Source organism: Struthio camelus, chromosome 13, assembly GCF_040807025.1.
Source record: "Struthio camelus isolate bStrCam1 chromosome 13, bStrCam1.hap1, whole genome shotgun sequence".
NCBI lineage: Eukaryota > Metazoa > Chordata > Aves > Struthioniformes > Struthionidae > Struthio > Struthio camelus.
The window spans coordinates 22,037,469-22,054,680 of record NC_090954.1 but is presented as its reverse complement, the minus strand read 5'-3'; the positions used below and the strand labels follow the sequence as shown (position 1 = coordinate 22,054,680).

The window sequence follows — 17,212 nt, the reverse complement described above, 5'->3', positions numbered from 1 at the left end:
CGGCACAAAAATTTGAGCAGACTGAAATCCAAATCCATTTTTGGCCATAATATTCTTCTACTCCTCTCCTTTCCACTTTTCTAGTCCTGTCTCAGCTTTCTGCTCTTTTACTCAGTCTTCTCTCCAAAACAGAGGCATATTACATCCTAATTTAAATAACAAACAAAAAACCCATTCTGCTTTCAGCAGCTGGAGCTGTAAGGAAAATCCAAAACGGCAGATGCTTTGCACAGACGCAAGGAGCATTCAAGTAGATCAGCGCTATCTCACTAGTCACGCACTCACATAGTCTAAGGCAAGGACCCAGTAACCACCATGACCTGTGGAGACAGCTCAGGCAGCTTCAGTCCCAAAGCTCGTAGGGCTGCAAACCTGATAACAGCAGCCTTCTTACTCCAGGCTGCCTGTGAAAGGGCAGCCAAGGACATGAAAGCGAGAAACAACTCCAGCTCCCAGGTCGTGGAGAATTATCCAATTAGTGAACAGAGTGCCATTCAAGGGAGATTTCTGCTTCCCATAGGAAAGCATTAGCCCACAAGACACGTAGGCACTCCAAGTGAAGATATTAAGCAGTTCACACTTTAAGCAAAATGAACGACTTCCATGCCAGTAGGAACAAGGCAGATCTCACTTTAAAAGCAAAGCTGGGATGTCAAAGGGACTCTGCCATCCAGAGCATGAGAAAGAAAGTCCCAAGAGCAGCGACAGTCCTGGTTGCACGTGCAGGAGAAGCAACTCCCTTAAAAGCCTTTACCTTTGCAAGTAACAGTATACAGAGCAGACAAGAGACCAGAGAGATGAGAGGAACTGAAAATGAAAACATGAAGCACACACTCCAGCCCAGATACTACACTCTGAACAGTCAAACACTTTCTACGCCACCCCCCCAAGACAAACATAGGCTGCCTTTTTCCATATCCCACCTCTATTGTGGCTCCTCCTTTGCCTACCTGACCCTTCTTTGCATCAGTGAAAACCCACAAGTTAGGAAGGTTTCTCCCATGCTACTGCTATGCCTAACGTGAGGCAGGAGCCCCAGATGAGCTCAGTCAACGCTAGTAGGATCATAAAGGAAGAAGCACCAGCAATTCAAGGATGCAGAACGTGCTTTCCGTTAGCCCTGCTCAGTAGTGCTAGGAGGTACTCTGCTGCTTCAGCTTCTTATCTTACTTAAAAGACAGACCAGAGCTTTGATACAGATGATCATTAGAAAGGGACATTTAACACAGGGAAAGAGAGAATCCAGATGCAAATACTACTGCAGCATGAGAAAAAAGACAAAATCTAGGATTTAATTTTCAACTATTACCTCCCACCTCTCCCTTTTTCCCTTTCCCCTCTCCCAATCATATTTCAGTGCCTCCTACTTCAGTGTGGGCAGCATTTGGACCTTGCAAGACAAATCTTTCCCAGCAGTGCCTGCTCTGTGTCCTCCTACTCAGCTATTACCACCAGACATAGCTCTTTCCCTATAGTACTGTGCCTTGTTAGAAACAGGCAGGAGAGAAAAGCAATCACATTCAGTGGCGTTTAATGAAGCGGGAGGTACAGTGCACAGCAGACCTTTCAGGAGGAGTTTCAGGGGGAGTATTCTGCCTACGAAGCTCCAGAGCCCAGGGAAGAAAACTGATCAATAACTGCAATCTCCAAAGACCCCTTTTTTCCCCTCCTCCTCTCTTTTTCCTCAGGCTTTATATCTAAGGCTTGAAAGTTCAGGTTCTGCAGCAACTATATACTGCATACCCTTGCACGGATCCAACACAGCTACTGCTGCCGAGGTTCAGGAAGTGACATCTTCAGCCATACTGCTCTCCCTGCGTGCCAAGCTGCACAGAACTAATTGTCTGCAAACTATTTGGTGAGTGTGCACCAAAACTCCCAGAGACTCGGCTAGCCACTCGGAAAAGTACAATCACTTAGCCAGACCTGAAAAACTGGAGGATCTCCATAGTTCCACGCTAGACAGCGAACCTTGGAAATTCCTCCGACACAGCAACCAAAAAGATCTGCTTGGTTGGGAGAGCCACAGTACAAGCCAAGTATCATGTTGCCCTTCTATATTGCCATAACTGCTTCTGCTCGGAGCAGCACATGTACAAAAGCGTGCAGCATTTACCTAAGCAGATGACTATTTTAACAGCAGGAGGCAACTCCTCTGCACAAAGCTGGGGTTGGGGGGGAAGGTTACTAGGTCCAACCAGAGGCTGCTGCTGCAAAAGTTTGCATTCAGGCTTCACCTGCAAGGCATAAGCCCGATACAGTAACAAGTAGTTCAGGTCAACCTTTGAACAGCCTAAACTCAGAATATTAAGTTGATACTTACTTAAATATTTATTTTCTGTATCTTTCTTTGACACCTGAGTAAACACATGCTTCCCTACCTCCTGGTCCTAACCTCACAGCTCTCCTGAAAATTCAAGAGGATTTTCAAAATTGTTATTTACAGGTTTGTGATACAAATAATTCCAGAGCTACTTCCTTGCTTTTGCATGTAGCAACAAACTGACTTTGATTCCTGCTGAAAGGAACCTAGGGAATCCTGTCTGTGCTGTTATGGCAGGTAGGACCCACCATGTGGCTTCACAGAAGCTTACAGGGCCCCTCGTCGGACTGCCACAACCCTACCTTCCTCCTCCTCTCAGTTGCATGTGCCCATCCTCTCCTCTCTCCTTTCAGCTGGATCAACTCCCTGAACCTGCTCATCGCTTTCCCACTGAGGTGTCACACTTTCCAGTGACATAAGCCTGCCTGGCCTCTTCCATCACCCCCCACCCATGCCTGCTTGCTCCTCTTCCTACCTCCCACTGCGCTGGCATAAGCATTTCAGTGGTCATGCAGTGAGCTAGATTAAAATTAACTTGCACACGTGAACTAATGCTAACTACTGAAACTAACCATTTCTTTTGTCAGATGAGTTTTAACCTGGGTTACTTCCCCAATCTCAGTTCGACAGTGTAGCATGTGTATCGGAGCAAACAAGCAGAGCAAGGAACTGCCGCTTTACGCAGGAGCGTTCACTAAACGGATGTCAAAGGCCTTCATGAAGCTACAATCAGTTAGTGCTACAGACGCACCAAAGTAATCCACCTGGAGATTCAGGAAAAACAGCCAGATCACTCAAACTGCCTTAATTTAATGAAAGAAACAGATATTTCTGTCAAAATTAAATGCTGTAATTCACCTTGGGAAATTTTCCTGCAGTCAAATGGCTTTTCAAACTCTGGCCTGAATGCCTGTACAAAACATTTTAAAGCTAACAGCTATAATTTCTTACAAGCCTTTCTACGTTCCCACCCCAGACATTATTCAATCTCTCTCCTAAAATACACAAGATATCATAGCCCTCCTCCTCAGAAGTGACAAAGAATCCACATGCTGTCTGAAACCACTGTGATACTAAGCAGCAAAAAAGCTAAGTCTGGGGCCACAGTGCAAGGACACCAGTGAGACAGAACCAGACCATTTTCTGACAGCACATGGTCCACAAATCTTAGCAAATGCTTATCTGAACAAATACCCAACCTCCTGGCTAGAAGCCCCATAAAGACAAACAGTTCTGGTAAGCTCTAGAAACATGCACAAGATTCCTAGGTATTTCATCATCCCTTCCTCTAAGCGCCAATGGGAAGACCAGAATCTCCTAAAGGCTATTCCAGTGTCATAGCCCTGAAGAAAAACAAAAAACGAACCTTTTCTACAAGATCTCAAAATGATGACAAAAAGTCTAATTTGGAAATCTTTCCACGTGGACAGCCTCTGAAACTACACCTGCAACGTTTCCTGAGGATAAGCCTTTTGCCTTGCATCTTGCAACCAACAGAGATCCGGAACCAGCATCACAGATCCAATGTCAGAAACGATCGCAGGAACGCTCCACCTCACTGCTACTTTTTAAGATGCAAAGAGCAAACATGGCAGTGACAACAAAACCCGCAATCATCTCGTGTATCTTCTTGGAAGCCACCAGATGCAACTTCTCGCAGTTCATGTGTCACGTCAAGCAAAGCATGACTAGAAGTTGCGAATGAACGAACTGTTTGGTTCAAAAAGCAGTCTGGACAATGCCATGGACAAAACACTACCTTACCTAGGGAGAAAGCACTGGAAGTCAGATGTGGTGCCCAATACTGATACAAAAAATGGCTTTTCACATAACAGTTTTCTGTACATCCAGGTCAGTTCTTTCAAACGGATGCATAGTCATCGGAAGTTATTTCTTCTTTTTCCTTAACCAACTGTTTAGCTAGATATTGCTAAAGAACGCAAAAATAAAAACGTTATAGCAAGTAAAGACTTTTATCCTTATAAAGAGAACATTATAAAGCGCATTCTCTTCTCTGGTCTAAAGGGTCCCCCATTTTCTCTGCTCTCAAGATAAACCCCAAAAGCTATTTACGGGTTTTCAAAGAAAAAAAACACATAGTTCACATGTCATTAAAAAAGAAAGGAGGGTGGAATTAAAGCTATGAATGGAAAGCACTTACAGAACATTATAAAGGCAAATTAAGCAAACGCCAAACATTAATGAAAAACTAAGGAGCAGAATTAGAAACATCACAACAATTAAGTGCTTAGGATAATTTTAGTCTTCACAAAAGACCACAAATAGGGACACTGATGGTGGCTCTTAGATGAGTCTCCCTCATCCAGACGGCAAATACCTCAGTATACTGTTCTCAGACCAAGAATGGAAAAAGCAATACACCTTGACGTTTAAAGGCACACAGCTCCAGTTTAAGGTATTTTTTGATTTCTTTGGATACACTGGCTGGCAGGTTTTGCTCGCTTCTGAAGCATACTGACTTCACCCATCTTTGTCCACAAAAAGCGTCCACATGCTGAATAAGTGTGGAAAGTCGTATGGATTTAGACAGCACACAGTTACTAGGGGATTGACTTTGTAACCTCTTTACCATTATCCATGGCTTTGAAGCTGCCTAGAGGTAGGCATGCCCTTGCTACTGTAGCATCCAGAAATACTCCCGTTGGTTCTTGTTCTGCCAGGGTACTAAGAGAAGGCATTTCTAGTTACATATAATTTCAAACTGGCAAAGCACAGCAGAGCACACTGTTTATAACCTGCTGAGAATTATCCCCCAGGCAATCCAGCAGCAAGGGCAAAACTTGTATATTTAAGATGCACATGAGTTACACTCCCCTCAAATATACACTGCTTGCTACAAGACGTTTTACTAGACTGAGGGCTGACAGCAGTTTACATGGACAATCTTTTCTGGACATCTAACTCCTGGGTAGAAATCCTGCAGATGTCCTTTATGCAGATGGACAGTTACCAACCAGTCCTGAGAACTAAGGATAGAAGTTACTGAAACTTTAAGTCTCTAACCTTTACTCAGTGAATAACTTTCCTTAAGTCAGCTATTAAATGACATCTTCCTTTTTTGGAGAATCAAAAGCAAGAAAAGACAACGTGAGGTGCGGGGGATGTTTTGTTTTGTGTGTGTGTGTGTGTGTGTTTTTTTTTTTTTTGATGAGACAAGAGAGTGGTAATTGCACTTTCTGTTGCAATAGCTTCTCTCAGATTACTCAAAAAGAGAACGGAGAGGAGACCGGAGAAGAAAGCGGTTTAACATGACGGAAACTTTGTCAAGCATCATCACAATGAAAACTAGAATTAAAATCTATTAGTAGACTAGGGAAGGACACCAGATAGGATAGCCATCCTGACATCTCATTTCCATGAAGTAACGCAAGTCTTGAAGCCTCCTCATGATGAGGAGTGAAGCTATAGGGAGAACATGGATAGTCATCCCTACCAAGACCTGAAGGGCACGATGTGTGCAGATCCTCTGGAAGGATGAAGAGGAGACAAGGTACACACGTGCTCAGGAAGAAAGTTACTGGTCAAGGGGCAAGCGACAGCTGTTGGTAAGGTCAGGCACGCACGTACCACCAAACAGAGCAGTCAGGCAGTATCCTTACGCACCACGAATCCTGGTTTCAAGTCTCCCGGTGCCGTAGGCAATCCTGAGATCATCAGCAACGCGGGCTGACAACGTCAGTACTAGAATTACCGAAGCCAAAAATATAAATCCTGACGTTGGTATTGAATGGCCTAAAGGTCACATTCAGAAAGCAGTACACTGGAGAGACTGCCAGGTATCAACGTATGCCGACCTTTTCGAGTGCCAGATATCGGTCTCTGTTACCTTCCTCTGAGGACGGCTGAGCTATTTTGCTGCTTCGCCTGGGCAACTTCTTCAGACGTATCGTACCACTCTTCAAGAGCGTTGCTGCATACTGTATCTGTCAGGTGGATTAGCTACTAAGAGGGAATTAAAAAAGAGAAAAAGAAATACTACGCAGGGAGCAGCACAGCAGGGCTTGCCACACGATCCCTGAACATTTCCCACAGAGATGGCTTGTATTTATCTAGATCAGATGTAAACCTTTTTTTAATTACCAAAACATTTCCGAGTGGCATCTCAAGGTCCAGAGTTCACTATTCTTGAGCACTCCGGAGACAGAGTTTCTGCAAGTGACCGTAAAAGAAACATACGGACCTTCAAGCAACACATGTCTGTGACAGCATGTACAGCTACTTGTAGCGAGGCAGTAGGAAAACCTCCCATTTTCAGAAGGTCAATAGCCCCCTGCCTCTCCAGCCTAAGCTGAAAAACTACCCTAATTTCTGTTCCACTCGCTGAAAAGCTTTTCACCTGGGTGTTGGTCTGTTAAAACAGAAAAATTGTCCCAGTGACTAAGGAATGCTGTTTACTTGTTACTATGGGAACACAATAAAGCTTTCCTTTTGCACCGTGCACGTGAGCAGCTGGCACGGCCCTTTCCTGCCAAAGAGGGGCCAAGTGGTAGACCTGGGCCACCGGAAACCACCTCTGAACTGGCACACACCACACTTGAGTGGGAAGGAGACGCACTCAGCTTACTTACAAAAATGACACATAGGGGAGGAGGGGTGGAGAAACGGGGAGAGGAAGGAAAAAAAAAAAAAGTACCAAAGTCATGCAAGCAGTCCACTCCATGACTCTGCCTTTTCTCCACGCCTTCCATATCACAAGATATGCCCCAAACTAAATTTTCCTCAAGCTTAGTCACCACTAGTCATGTTAGACAAACCCAGATTACTGCCAGTATCAATGCACTTAGGTGAACTGTCTTCATCTTTAAACCACAGCTAACAAGAAAAGTTTCAGTACTGTTCTGTTTAATAACGTAAACTCCATTTTCTAACTATTTTAAAAACATCTCATGAAACTGGTTTTCTGCCAAGATCTTTTCTGGGATAACTCAAAATAGGAATTTCTCCTTACCCTTCCGCCTCAGAGCACATATGGCCCATGATTTCTCCTCCTCTTCTACCTCATTATTCTTCATCTATCAACCAACAGTAGCAAAGTACCAAAATCCACGGAGCCTCCTGAACAAAGAACGCGTAGATAACTCGCAAAAAGGACACTACGTGATTGAGTGAGAAATTCCAGGAAACAAGCAAAGGACAGTCCTGGAGGGAGGAATGCGAGACCGGGGATTGCAGGGTCAGCAGAAGGGGTAATGGAAAGCAGGCTGAAAGGACAAACACTAACCCTAGGGCCTTTTAAAAGCAACTAGCTCAAAGCCAGAGAAAATTTTTTTTCTTGATACCTACAAAAAACTAAATCATTATAATAATGAGATTTCAGTTTTTAGAAGTTTGAAGACTAACCCTTGTGGAAGTCAAAAGCCTTCAAATGAATTTAAACAGATGCTGTACTGCAGCAGTGGGCAATACACTCATCACTACAATTTGAAATGCATACAAGACAACTACTTCCATATAATCCTGGTACACCTCCATTAACTTCTGTCTCTACCTGTCCCAATATTCTCCACAGTCTAGCAGAGACCCTTTAAATATGTTTGTCTCGTCCTTCTCCTTTCCTCTCCACATAGAGGCACATTCATATGATCTCTCTACACTCACTCTGAAGGGAGCAGAGGAGCTTCAGGCTGACCAAACCTCATCCCCCAACCCCAGCTCCTCACCTAGCAGCTCTGCTCTTGCATCTCAGCTGAGTTCTGGCTCAGATGAAGGTGCTACGCAACGGAGGGTGCTGGGTGAGGGTGCAGCAAGACCCAGATTCCTGGTGGAGGGAGGGAAGAAGGTCCAGTTCTACCTTGTGCTATAGCCTTCACTAGCAGGTGAAGGGTAAATCCTGGGCTTCCAGAGAGTTCAGATTAAGCGGGAAGCACCTGCCAGCAAGAAAGAGAGATGCTTCCCACTCCTCCACCCAAGGAGTCTTGCTGACCCCTTACCCCAAGGGGGCAATAATTTGTGCAAACATTTCAATGATAAAAATCACACAAAAGCCAAAGGCTTTTGCTCATCACTATTACACTATCCCTCTCCTTGAGTCTTAATTCAGGCAGCTCCACTGCCCCTATTGGGGTACAGCACTGGCACAAATATGAAAACACTATGGTTCTCGGCTTCGCAGCTCCCAGTGCTGCAGACCGCTGTAAAACGATCAGCCCTGCCACTTTCACAGCATCGCTGCCCAAAAGTGGGGATGGGTGCAGAGGAGGAAGCAACAGCAGCTGTAGATACTAACCCAAGTCAGTAAGGAAACGGAAAGCAGCCACTGGATTTGCTGAATAAAAGAGGGAAAAATTTCCATTCCTTTACAAGACAGAGTAAAGAGGGGTTTCAAAGGGTATCAAATACAAAATGAGCCGAACCCTCTACTAATTATGGGGGGGGGGGAACAAACATGTTCCACCAGCACTTTAACAGTTTACCTGAATGAGTAAGTTTGCAGGTATGTTATTGTTTCTATTATGAGGGCACCTAACTGAACCTTGAACCAGAGCCAAGTGCCAGAACAAGAACAGAAAAATGACCTCTGCAGCAGGGAAGTTGCCCTAGTTACTCATGTAACTCCATACACAGCCACTCGTCTACCGCTGCTGTGATTCAGTTATACCAGTAGGTTTACCTTTGAAAGGTTTTGAAGTAGAGGGATAAGGGACACTGGATTTTGCTTCAGCATTGCCCTAAGATATCACTGTTGGTCTCATACAGACCCCTTATTTTCCTGTCTACCTCTGGTTACATCCTATTTCACCTGATACATTTTCCAGAACCCAATTACTCTCCTCACAAAGACAGACGCTCAACCTGGGAAGAGTGAGGCAACTGCTGCTCCCCACCCCGTGCGCCATATCTGACTTACGCAGACACTCGCCACTTCTTGTGGTTTCCAGCACAGGAAGCAAACGAAACCCTGCGCTAAAACTAACGGAACAAACCCTAGCAAGTCTCCAACAGTCAAAAACCCCCACCCAGCACGCAAGCCTCCCCACAGCAGAGAGGCAGCAATTTCCATCGCGGAGTCTGAACGTGGCAGGGTAACGACACCCAAAGACTAATCATTAAACTTGACCCAGGTACTTCAGGTACCAAGTGGTTTCGGGGGATTTGATTCCCTGGGACAGTCCTGCAACATCTCATTGCGTTTTATAATGACATGCCTTTCACTTCTTAGCTCCTGACTCAAGACTCAAGCAGCGAGTGCTAAAGGTCCATATTGAGTAACCTGGATGAGATGGCCTGTTCCTATACCATTTTGATGGGATTACCAATTGCAGGCTACAGCATACCAACATCACTTGCATCACCAATAACTGATGATCAGAGTTCTGCAAAGACACCAAGGTTGACTGTTTCGCAGAGATTTCATCTCTCCTCTGCCCGGCTCCTTTTCTGCAAACATTTCCTCAAAGCAATACATGGATGTAGCAGTACCACCACACCTGCATTTAAGAGCATGGAATCTTTAAGTTTTGCTCTTTTCACATATCCCGGAAATAACTCATCCATCCATCTCAACTCTGAGGCCAAACTCCATGGACATAGAGGTGGTGAGTGATGAGCGTCAAAGGCTGCTAGTCAGACACTTATTTTGGTCCGTGAAATGCTATCTAATTTAATGACAGAAATCCAAAGAGCTACCACAAGCTTTTTAAACAGAGGACAGGAAATGAAAAGCAAACAAATAAACACAAAAAACCTTCATAGACCCCAGAGGCACTAAAGAGGAACAAAAGGTTCCCGGTTAAGACCGAGCTGAATTATTGAATTAAAGAGACAGGAAAGCTCACAGAGGAGATCCCATTGCTGAATGACGGGGGAAAGGGAGCGATTGTTAGGAGGAGCAAGGGCCGCTGGGCGCACTGAAAAGAGGGGACCAAAGTCCTTGTGGCAGCACCACTGCTGCTACACTTGAACTCTTGCACAACTTTCGCACACCCACCCCCTCTCCACCCCACCGAGCAGCAGGGAGGGAGGCAAGCAGTTTAGTCACCGGCCTACGCCAGGAAAAGGTGCGTTTTCAACACAATCAGCCAAACGCACGTTTAAAACATATCTTCCCCTATCACAGACACAATCTACCAGGGCTGTTCTTTTGGCTGGAAGCGCCCGAGCTTGTTTTTCACATTCCAAAAACAAAAATAGAAATTAAGAGTGGGAGACCTGCCTTCCTATCCACGCTAGGCTGCGGCGAGGGGGAACAGAAAACTACTACTCAGAGGCAGCAGTCATGGGTCACATCACAAAGGTTTCTGCGCGCGAGGGAAAACAAGACAGCATAATTAGTTTCTGTGTGCTGTTAGGAAAATTTACTCTTTAATTATTAACCACTGCCCAATCCGACAGCTTCTGGAATTGGAAGAGAGATTTTTATATCTCAGTTACACAGCCTGGAACCAACAACACTCACAGCATCACCAAAGCCCACACGCACCATCAGCACTCCCTAGTCTGGGCCCTTTGGGGTGGCGGGGCAAAGGGGGGAAAATAATCTGTAAGAGAGGTTCCTACGGGCTCACATCACAACCACGTCCAACGCCAGCGGATAAAGCGTTTGCCAGGTGATGCCACCGGGACAGGGCTTTGGTAAGGGGGCTCTCCCCAGGGGCAGATAAGCTGCATCTGGCCCAGCACAGAGCAGCTGAAACCTCAGGCCTTTCCCGGGGAGGACTTTTGTGCCTAAGCCCAAACTTGTCTTCTCAACTAGGAGAAAAAGAGCTCTTAGATTATTTGATTGGAGCCTGATGGCTTGTAGTTTTTGCACTAATTAACAGGCTAAAGAAGGGGATTACAGCTTAACACTTTTCCCCCTCCTTGAAGACGACGACAAGGGTTTAACAGTCAGCGTTGCCTGGATAATCAGCAGCTGCAAAACCAGCTCATAAACTCCAAAAGCTGAACACTTACAGGATAATCAAAGGACTGTGATAAGCATAAACAAACCACAAACCTATAATCAAGATCCTGTTTAGTCCACTCTGAGCTAGTCTCAGACTTTGTCACTCCACTCCAGGCTTTCACATGGAAGAAAGAAGCTGCTGAAAAGCCTCAGATTCCAAACTTCAGCTGAACAAGACGTAAAAATAAGAGATTCCCAGCAGCTAGTACAGACTACGCTTGTGTATTTTGATAGTCAAGTAACTTCACGTGTTACATACGCTGTCAACAACATTGATTTTTATTAACTCATAAGTAACAGATTTTCAGATAATAAATCAGTCAGGTGTTACAATATGTTAGGCAAACAAACCCTATTCTGGCTTTCGACACACAAAGAGGCGGGGACATCGTTCAGGATCATGGATCATTCAGGATCATGGATCATTCAGGATCATGGGATAAATGTGTTAACAAAAGGAAGATGCAAATTTACAGCCAGACAACTTTCATTCTAACTTTAACTTCTGAATGCTCAGCTTAGCAGAGTTCAGCATTCATCCACAAATAACAAATCTAATTTATATAAAGACAATTTCCCACATACGACATAACAGAAGAAAAAGATATTTACACCTGTTAAAAAAAAAAAAGCAGCACCACTTTTTAATTAAGCCTCAGATGCATAAAATAAAAAAGTAGCAGGAGGTCAAATGAAAAAGGAAAAAAAAAAAACCAAGAGAACAAGAAACTTTTCATATTAATCAGCAATAGTTTAGTAAAAAAGAAAGCAAGGAGAACAAGATTTCAGAGTTAACTCTTCTTAATCCTAAAAACACAACAGGACTTTGCCTTGAAAGATCTAATAGAGACATATAAGGAGGACGTGTGGTAGGGTAGGGCTATAATACCAAACAAAACGCTTGAGACTTTTTCAGCCAGTTTCATCTAGTGTACTAGTGAGATACTTTCTGACCTCTCAGTTTATCTGAAAGCTACCAAAAGAAACTCCAGGTAACAGGTAGCTTGACAGATGCACTACCACCTGCACAAGAGGGTCTGCAGCACACGGCTGTCGCGTGGAAACGGGCTGTCACAGGGCCCCATTAGAGAGCGCAGCCCAAGCTGCAGGACGGCACCGTAGGGCTCCTCAAGCTCCGGATCCACATGCAAGACACATCCCAGAAGCGGAAAGCACGCGGCTACGCTGAAAACATCCAAGAGCCCAATGCTGAAGAGGAGAGATGAGCATTACGGGACAAGGCTTCTCCCCTGACAGCTCTACACTTCACGAGCACTCGCAGTGCGGGAGAGTTTGCAAACATCTCTGCAGACATGGGTCTCCTCTGAATCTGAGGTGCAGCTCCTCTCTCTTAACCATATCAGAAAGGATGTAAATACTGACATAGACCAGACATCAGACCTTTCAGATGTGCTTCAAAAAGCGTGGCTATAGAGACCTAATGAAAAGGTTGAAGCATGTAATAACAGTATTAAAAAGTGTTGCTGTGAAGAACAGTTACAGAAAACAGATTCAGAGGAAGAAAACCAGAAAAAGGAAGGAGGAAATTGGTCTCCCTCAGAAGAAGGAAACCAGAGAAAAGGAAGAAGAAATTGGTCTTCCTAGCTAAATGAGACAGGTTACAGCAAGAAACAAAAACAGATGCAAGACAAAGCAGAACCGAACACGATCTTGAAAGTAAGGTGAAGAAAAAAAAAATGGGCAAGTTTAACTATATCAGAGTTCTGAAGAGAATTACTTTCACTGCTTTCTAATATCACACAGGTGTTTCTCAGGAAGCTGCAACTGATGTAAACCAACAGCATAGGTGGACTTTTTATAACCTCCATTGTTCCCTTACGACGGGGGACAAACACAGGAGTTGCATTTTGGATAGAATGAAGTAACAGAAGAACCAAGGAGGAGGCTGCTGCAGTGAAGAGATTGGGAAGTGACCAAGTAGCGCACAAGTATATTAGTCACTAGGACAGGAAGGGTGGGTCGAGGTTTGGAAGTTGGGAAGGCGGCGGCAGCAGCAAGACTTGCTTAAAAGCCTGAATGCACTGTCAACTCCAGGAGAAGCAGCAGCAAACTGTAATCTAATAAAGAGACATGATGATTTGCACACTTAGAGCAAATTAGAGAGCATTAAGTTTGCAAATAAAATACCAATGACAATTGATTGCATCATATTTATAGCAATCAGCGGCCAAAATGTTATGCTGCAGAAGACAGAGTTCATATGCAAAACTGTGCAGTAGGAGAGAGGTGAAGATGAAGGAATAGCTAACTTTTGAGGCTAAAGCAAGCTTCATAAATATGTCACAATGTCATCTACCATATTAGGTGCTTATGCTATTTTCAGTCTCGGAGCAAGTGTTGCTATTGTTGTACTTCCTAGCTAGAGGTACTCTGTTTCCCAGCACATGGAAAAAGTCTTGTGCGTTAATTACTCTGGATTTCTGCTTAGCCAGCAGATATAAAAGATTAGCTTCTGAATTTGGAGCAGGTCACTGGAAGCCAGGAAACTGAATTTGTCTTCTGAAATTTTTACAAATAAAAAACTTACTACAGAAACTGAACTCTCTTCATTCTGAAATCAAAAGCAGTAAGGCCAGGTTTTCAAAGGTGTTTAACTTGCCAAAATTCCAGTGGGCACCTTTTAGCCTCTTTAAGTACCTACGAACTTCGAAAACCTGCCTTGTAGTGAGAAGACAAGAATCCACCTGTCACCTAATTCCAGTTCATACCTCCTTACTTAATACATTCATGAAAATCATATATCCAACCAGTATAATCAGTATGTTTTTTGTTGTTTTAGTTAAGACCATCTGAAACACTACTACGAGGCTATATAATCAGATTTAAACTACCGAACTCAAACTACCATAAATAACACAAAATAGTAAACATATTTATGTGCACAGTAATAATAAAGGAACAAAAATAGCTCCCTGCTGTGTAATCTAATAGATGACCCATATGGACACAACATATCCTTATGAATAGCAAAAAAGTGTCGTTTTATCTATGACAATGAACTTGCGTTAAAAAAAAAAAAAGAGTACAAACAAAAAAGAAGGTTAATCTCAGTTTTCAGATCTCCTTTCTACTTCTACGTTGAGGCAACAGCCACAAACCGAAACAGGAAGTTCCATCTGAATCTGAGGAAAAACTTCTTGACTGTGAGGGTGACAGAGCACTGGCACAGGTTGCCCAGAGAGGTTGTGGCGTCTCCTTCCCTGGAGATATTCAAAACCTGCTTGGACGTGATCCTGCACGACGTGCTCTAGAGGACCCTGCTTGAGCAGGGGGTTGGACTCGATGATCTCCAGAGGTCCCTTCCAGCCTTGGCCATTCTGTGATTCCCAAAGGAGAACATGTTTCCTTTCGGCAAGCTACATCCTGCAAACGCGTCAGTACACAAGCATATATCCAGACTGCAACAAAGAGAGGAGAAAGTACCTAACCCAGAGTCCAGTGGTATGCCAACAGGAAAGGTGAGGGGAAGACATGCATGTACCCTGCTGATGCCAAGAGGAACCCAATACTATTTCAAACTCTGAACAACAGGATTACTGCATTTTCACCTCCCATTGTTATAGCAGATATTTTGCTAAACCGCTACTGAATTCAGCTCCTACTGCATTTAATAGGAGCAGAAGCAGTCCATGAACTGATACGGAAGAAAAGCAGAGTGTAAACACTCCGTAAGTCATGCAGCAGTCAGAAGAGACGGAAAGGGATGCACCGATCTTTCGCTTAGCGTCGAGACTTGTAGTTGTTTCCAGAGTGCCAATACAGGTGACCCCCCTCCCCCGCCAAACTTCCCAACCAGCAAAAACCCCTAGTTGTCTCCAGTTTCAGCCAGTTCCTGATAACATCTTCAAAGCCGCTGCATACAGTCAGCGCAACTGATTAATCACTTAAGTGCACATCACCGCAGAATAACTCCCGCAGCGCGGCGAGCGCGGGCAGCGCAGCGCTCGGCAGCGCCCTGCGCGCTTGCAGAAAGTTCAGCGCAGGCGGAAAGCCGGACGGCAGAAACGGCTGCGGCAGCGGGGCGACGGCGGCGGCGAGGGACCTCTGGCCGCCACCCAGCCCAGCGCCCCGCTCCCGCGGGGTCCGCCACAGCGGCGGGCGGGACACCGCGTTCAGGCGCCTTTTGAGCATCACCAAGGCCGGCGGGGGGGGGAGGGAGGGGGGGGGGACCCGTTGCCGTGAAAACGAGCGACGCTCAGCGCGAAGCGGGGGGGCCCCGGCGGCCCCGCCGCCGTCGCGCCCGCCACGGACCCCCCCCCCCCCGGGCAGACCCAGACCGCCAGCGAGGCGCGGGCAGCGGCGGGGGGAGCCCGCCCCCCCCCCCCTTCCTCGGGGGGGAACAAACCCGTCAGCAAGAGAAAACCGGTCCGCTTCCACCGGGCAGGCTGCCACAGGAAAGTTGCCGCCCGCCGGCCGGCCGGCAGCGGAGCGGCTTTGGCCGGGGTTTCCTCGCTGCGGGCGGCCCCGGCCCCCCCCGCCGCCCCGCGGTGACCGCGGCCGCCCGGGCCCGGCACCTGCGGCAGGTGCGGGCGGCGGCGCCGCAGCCCCCCCCCCCGCTCCCGCGCCGCCACTCACGAATTTCTTGGACTTGCTGGGGTCGCCGGGCCCCGCCGCCGCCGCCGCCGCCTCCTCGGGCGCCGGGGCCTTGCCCCGCTTCTTGTCGCGGCCGCCGCCGCGGGCCGCCCCCCCGCCGCCCTCCATGCCGCCGCCGGCTCCTCAGGCCGCCGAGCCCGCGCTGCCCAACCGCCCCGGCCGCGCCCGGCCCGGCCCCGCCCGCCTCATCCCGCATGCAGCATCTCATTAGCCGCATGAATATTCATGAGCCCGCTTCCGCTTCCGCTCCGGCCCCGCCCACTTCCTGCCGCCGCCGCCGCGCGCCCCCTGGCGGCGCCCGGCCGCCGCCGCCGCGAAACGCTCTCCCGGCGCCGCTGGCGCTCGGGCAGCTCCGAAGCAGGGAGGCGGCGCGCCGCCTTGGGGGGTTCTTGCCCTACGCCGCTGTGGCGGCACCTGCTCTTTCATTCAGTCCTCTGGGGCCGGTTTCGGCTCGCTGGGGGACCTGCGGGAGGTTGCCAACGTTTTGTCATCGGGCCCCGTTTTCCTGCTAAGGAGGCTTTGGAAAAAAACCCACACCCGTGTCCTTAAGAATTAAGACATGCTAGCTCCAGCCCCACCAATATACGCGGTCCTGTTTGGAGCAGAAACGCGTCCCTAACTGCGGCGAGGGCTGAAGCGTACCTCTTCCCGGGAGCTCCTGCTCCGCCACAGAACTCCAGGTACGCCAGCAAGCCAGGGGTCACCAACACACCCCCTCCGAAAACGTAACTAGAACTTAATATACCTGAAAAATAACCTGGTACAGCAGACTGAGCAGCAGCGTGGCTTCCTCGGTGCTGTGCGTGAGGCATCCGTGGTGGCACGCTGCAGAGGATCCTCCTCTGAGGCCCTTCCACCTTCCTTCCTTCAGTGAACCCGCTTGGATACGGGAGGCCTGGCACATGTTCCAGTCTTATTTTCAGCTGGATGCTACAGCAATTCAGCAGCTTCTATCGCCATTGAGCCAAATTAATTAACAGGTAAGCATCTAAGTGGCGAGTACTGCCAATCTAGGCTTCTTTGCAAGCCAATTTTTTGTGTGGCACCTCGTTGCCGAAGAACAGAGTTGACGTGATAGCTTTCTGCGTCACAGTACTTCGGGCACCACTGGACTTGCTCAGAGTGGAGTCAGCCCCATCACGCACAGCAACGGTTGCTTCACCTTACGTGGGACCGCAGACAGCACCGGGCAGGACAGCCAGACTGTTTGTTCACACACGTGCTATCCGAGTGTGCCTGGAGCATCCCACTCGAGTGCTTTGAGGGTCCTTTTGAGGGTGCCATGTGGTTCACGCCACAACCCTTCTCTAAAGGCCAGTGATCCAAGTTCAGCTTCTGCAAGCAAAGCCCTTTGGGCTTTTTCTTATCTA

The 17,212-nt window shown here is 47.0% G+C and overlaps 1 protein-coding gene across 1 annotated transcript in view; it reads right to left on the bottom strand.

The window, feature by feature from the left end:
* The window catches only part of DIAPH1 (diaphanous related formin 1), a 44,931-nt gene extending 28,981 nt beyond the window's left edge, over nucleotides 1-15,950 (bottom strand). Inside the window, exon 1 of the mRNA XM_068960111.1 lies at nucleotides 15,825-15,950. Within this exon, the coding sequence (XP_068816212.1) occupies nucleotides 15,825-15,950 (126 nt within the window). The remainder of the gene's footprint in view (nucleotides 1-15,824) is intronic.
* Between the last annotated feature and the right edge of the window lie 1,262 nt (nucleotides 15,951-17,212).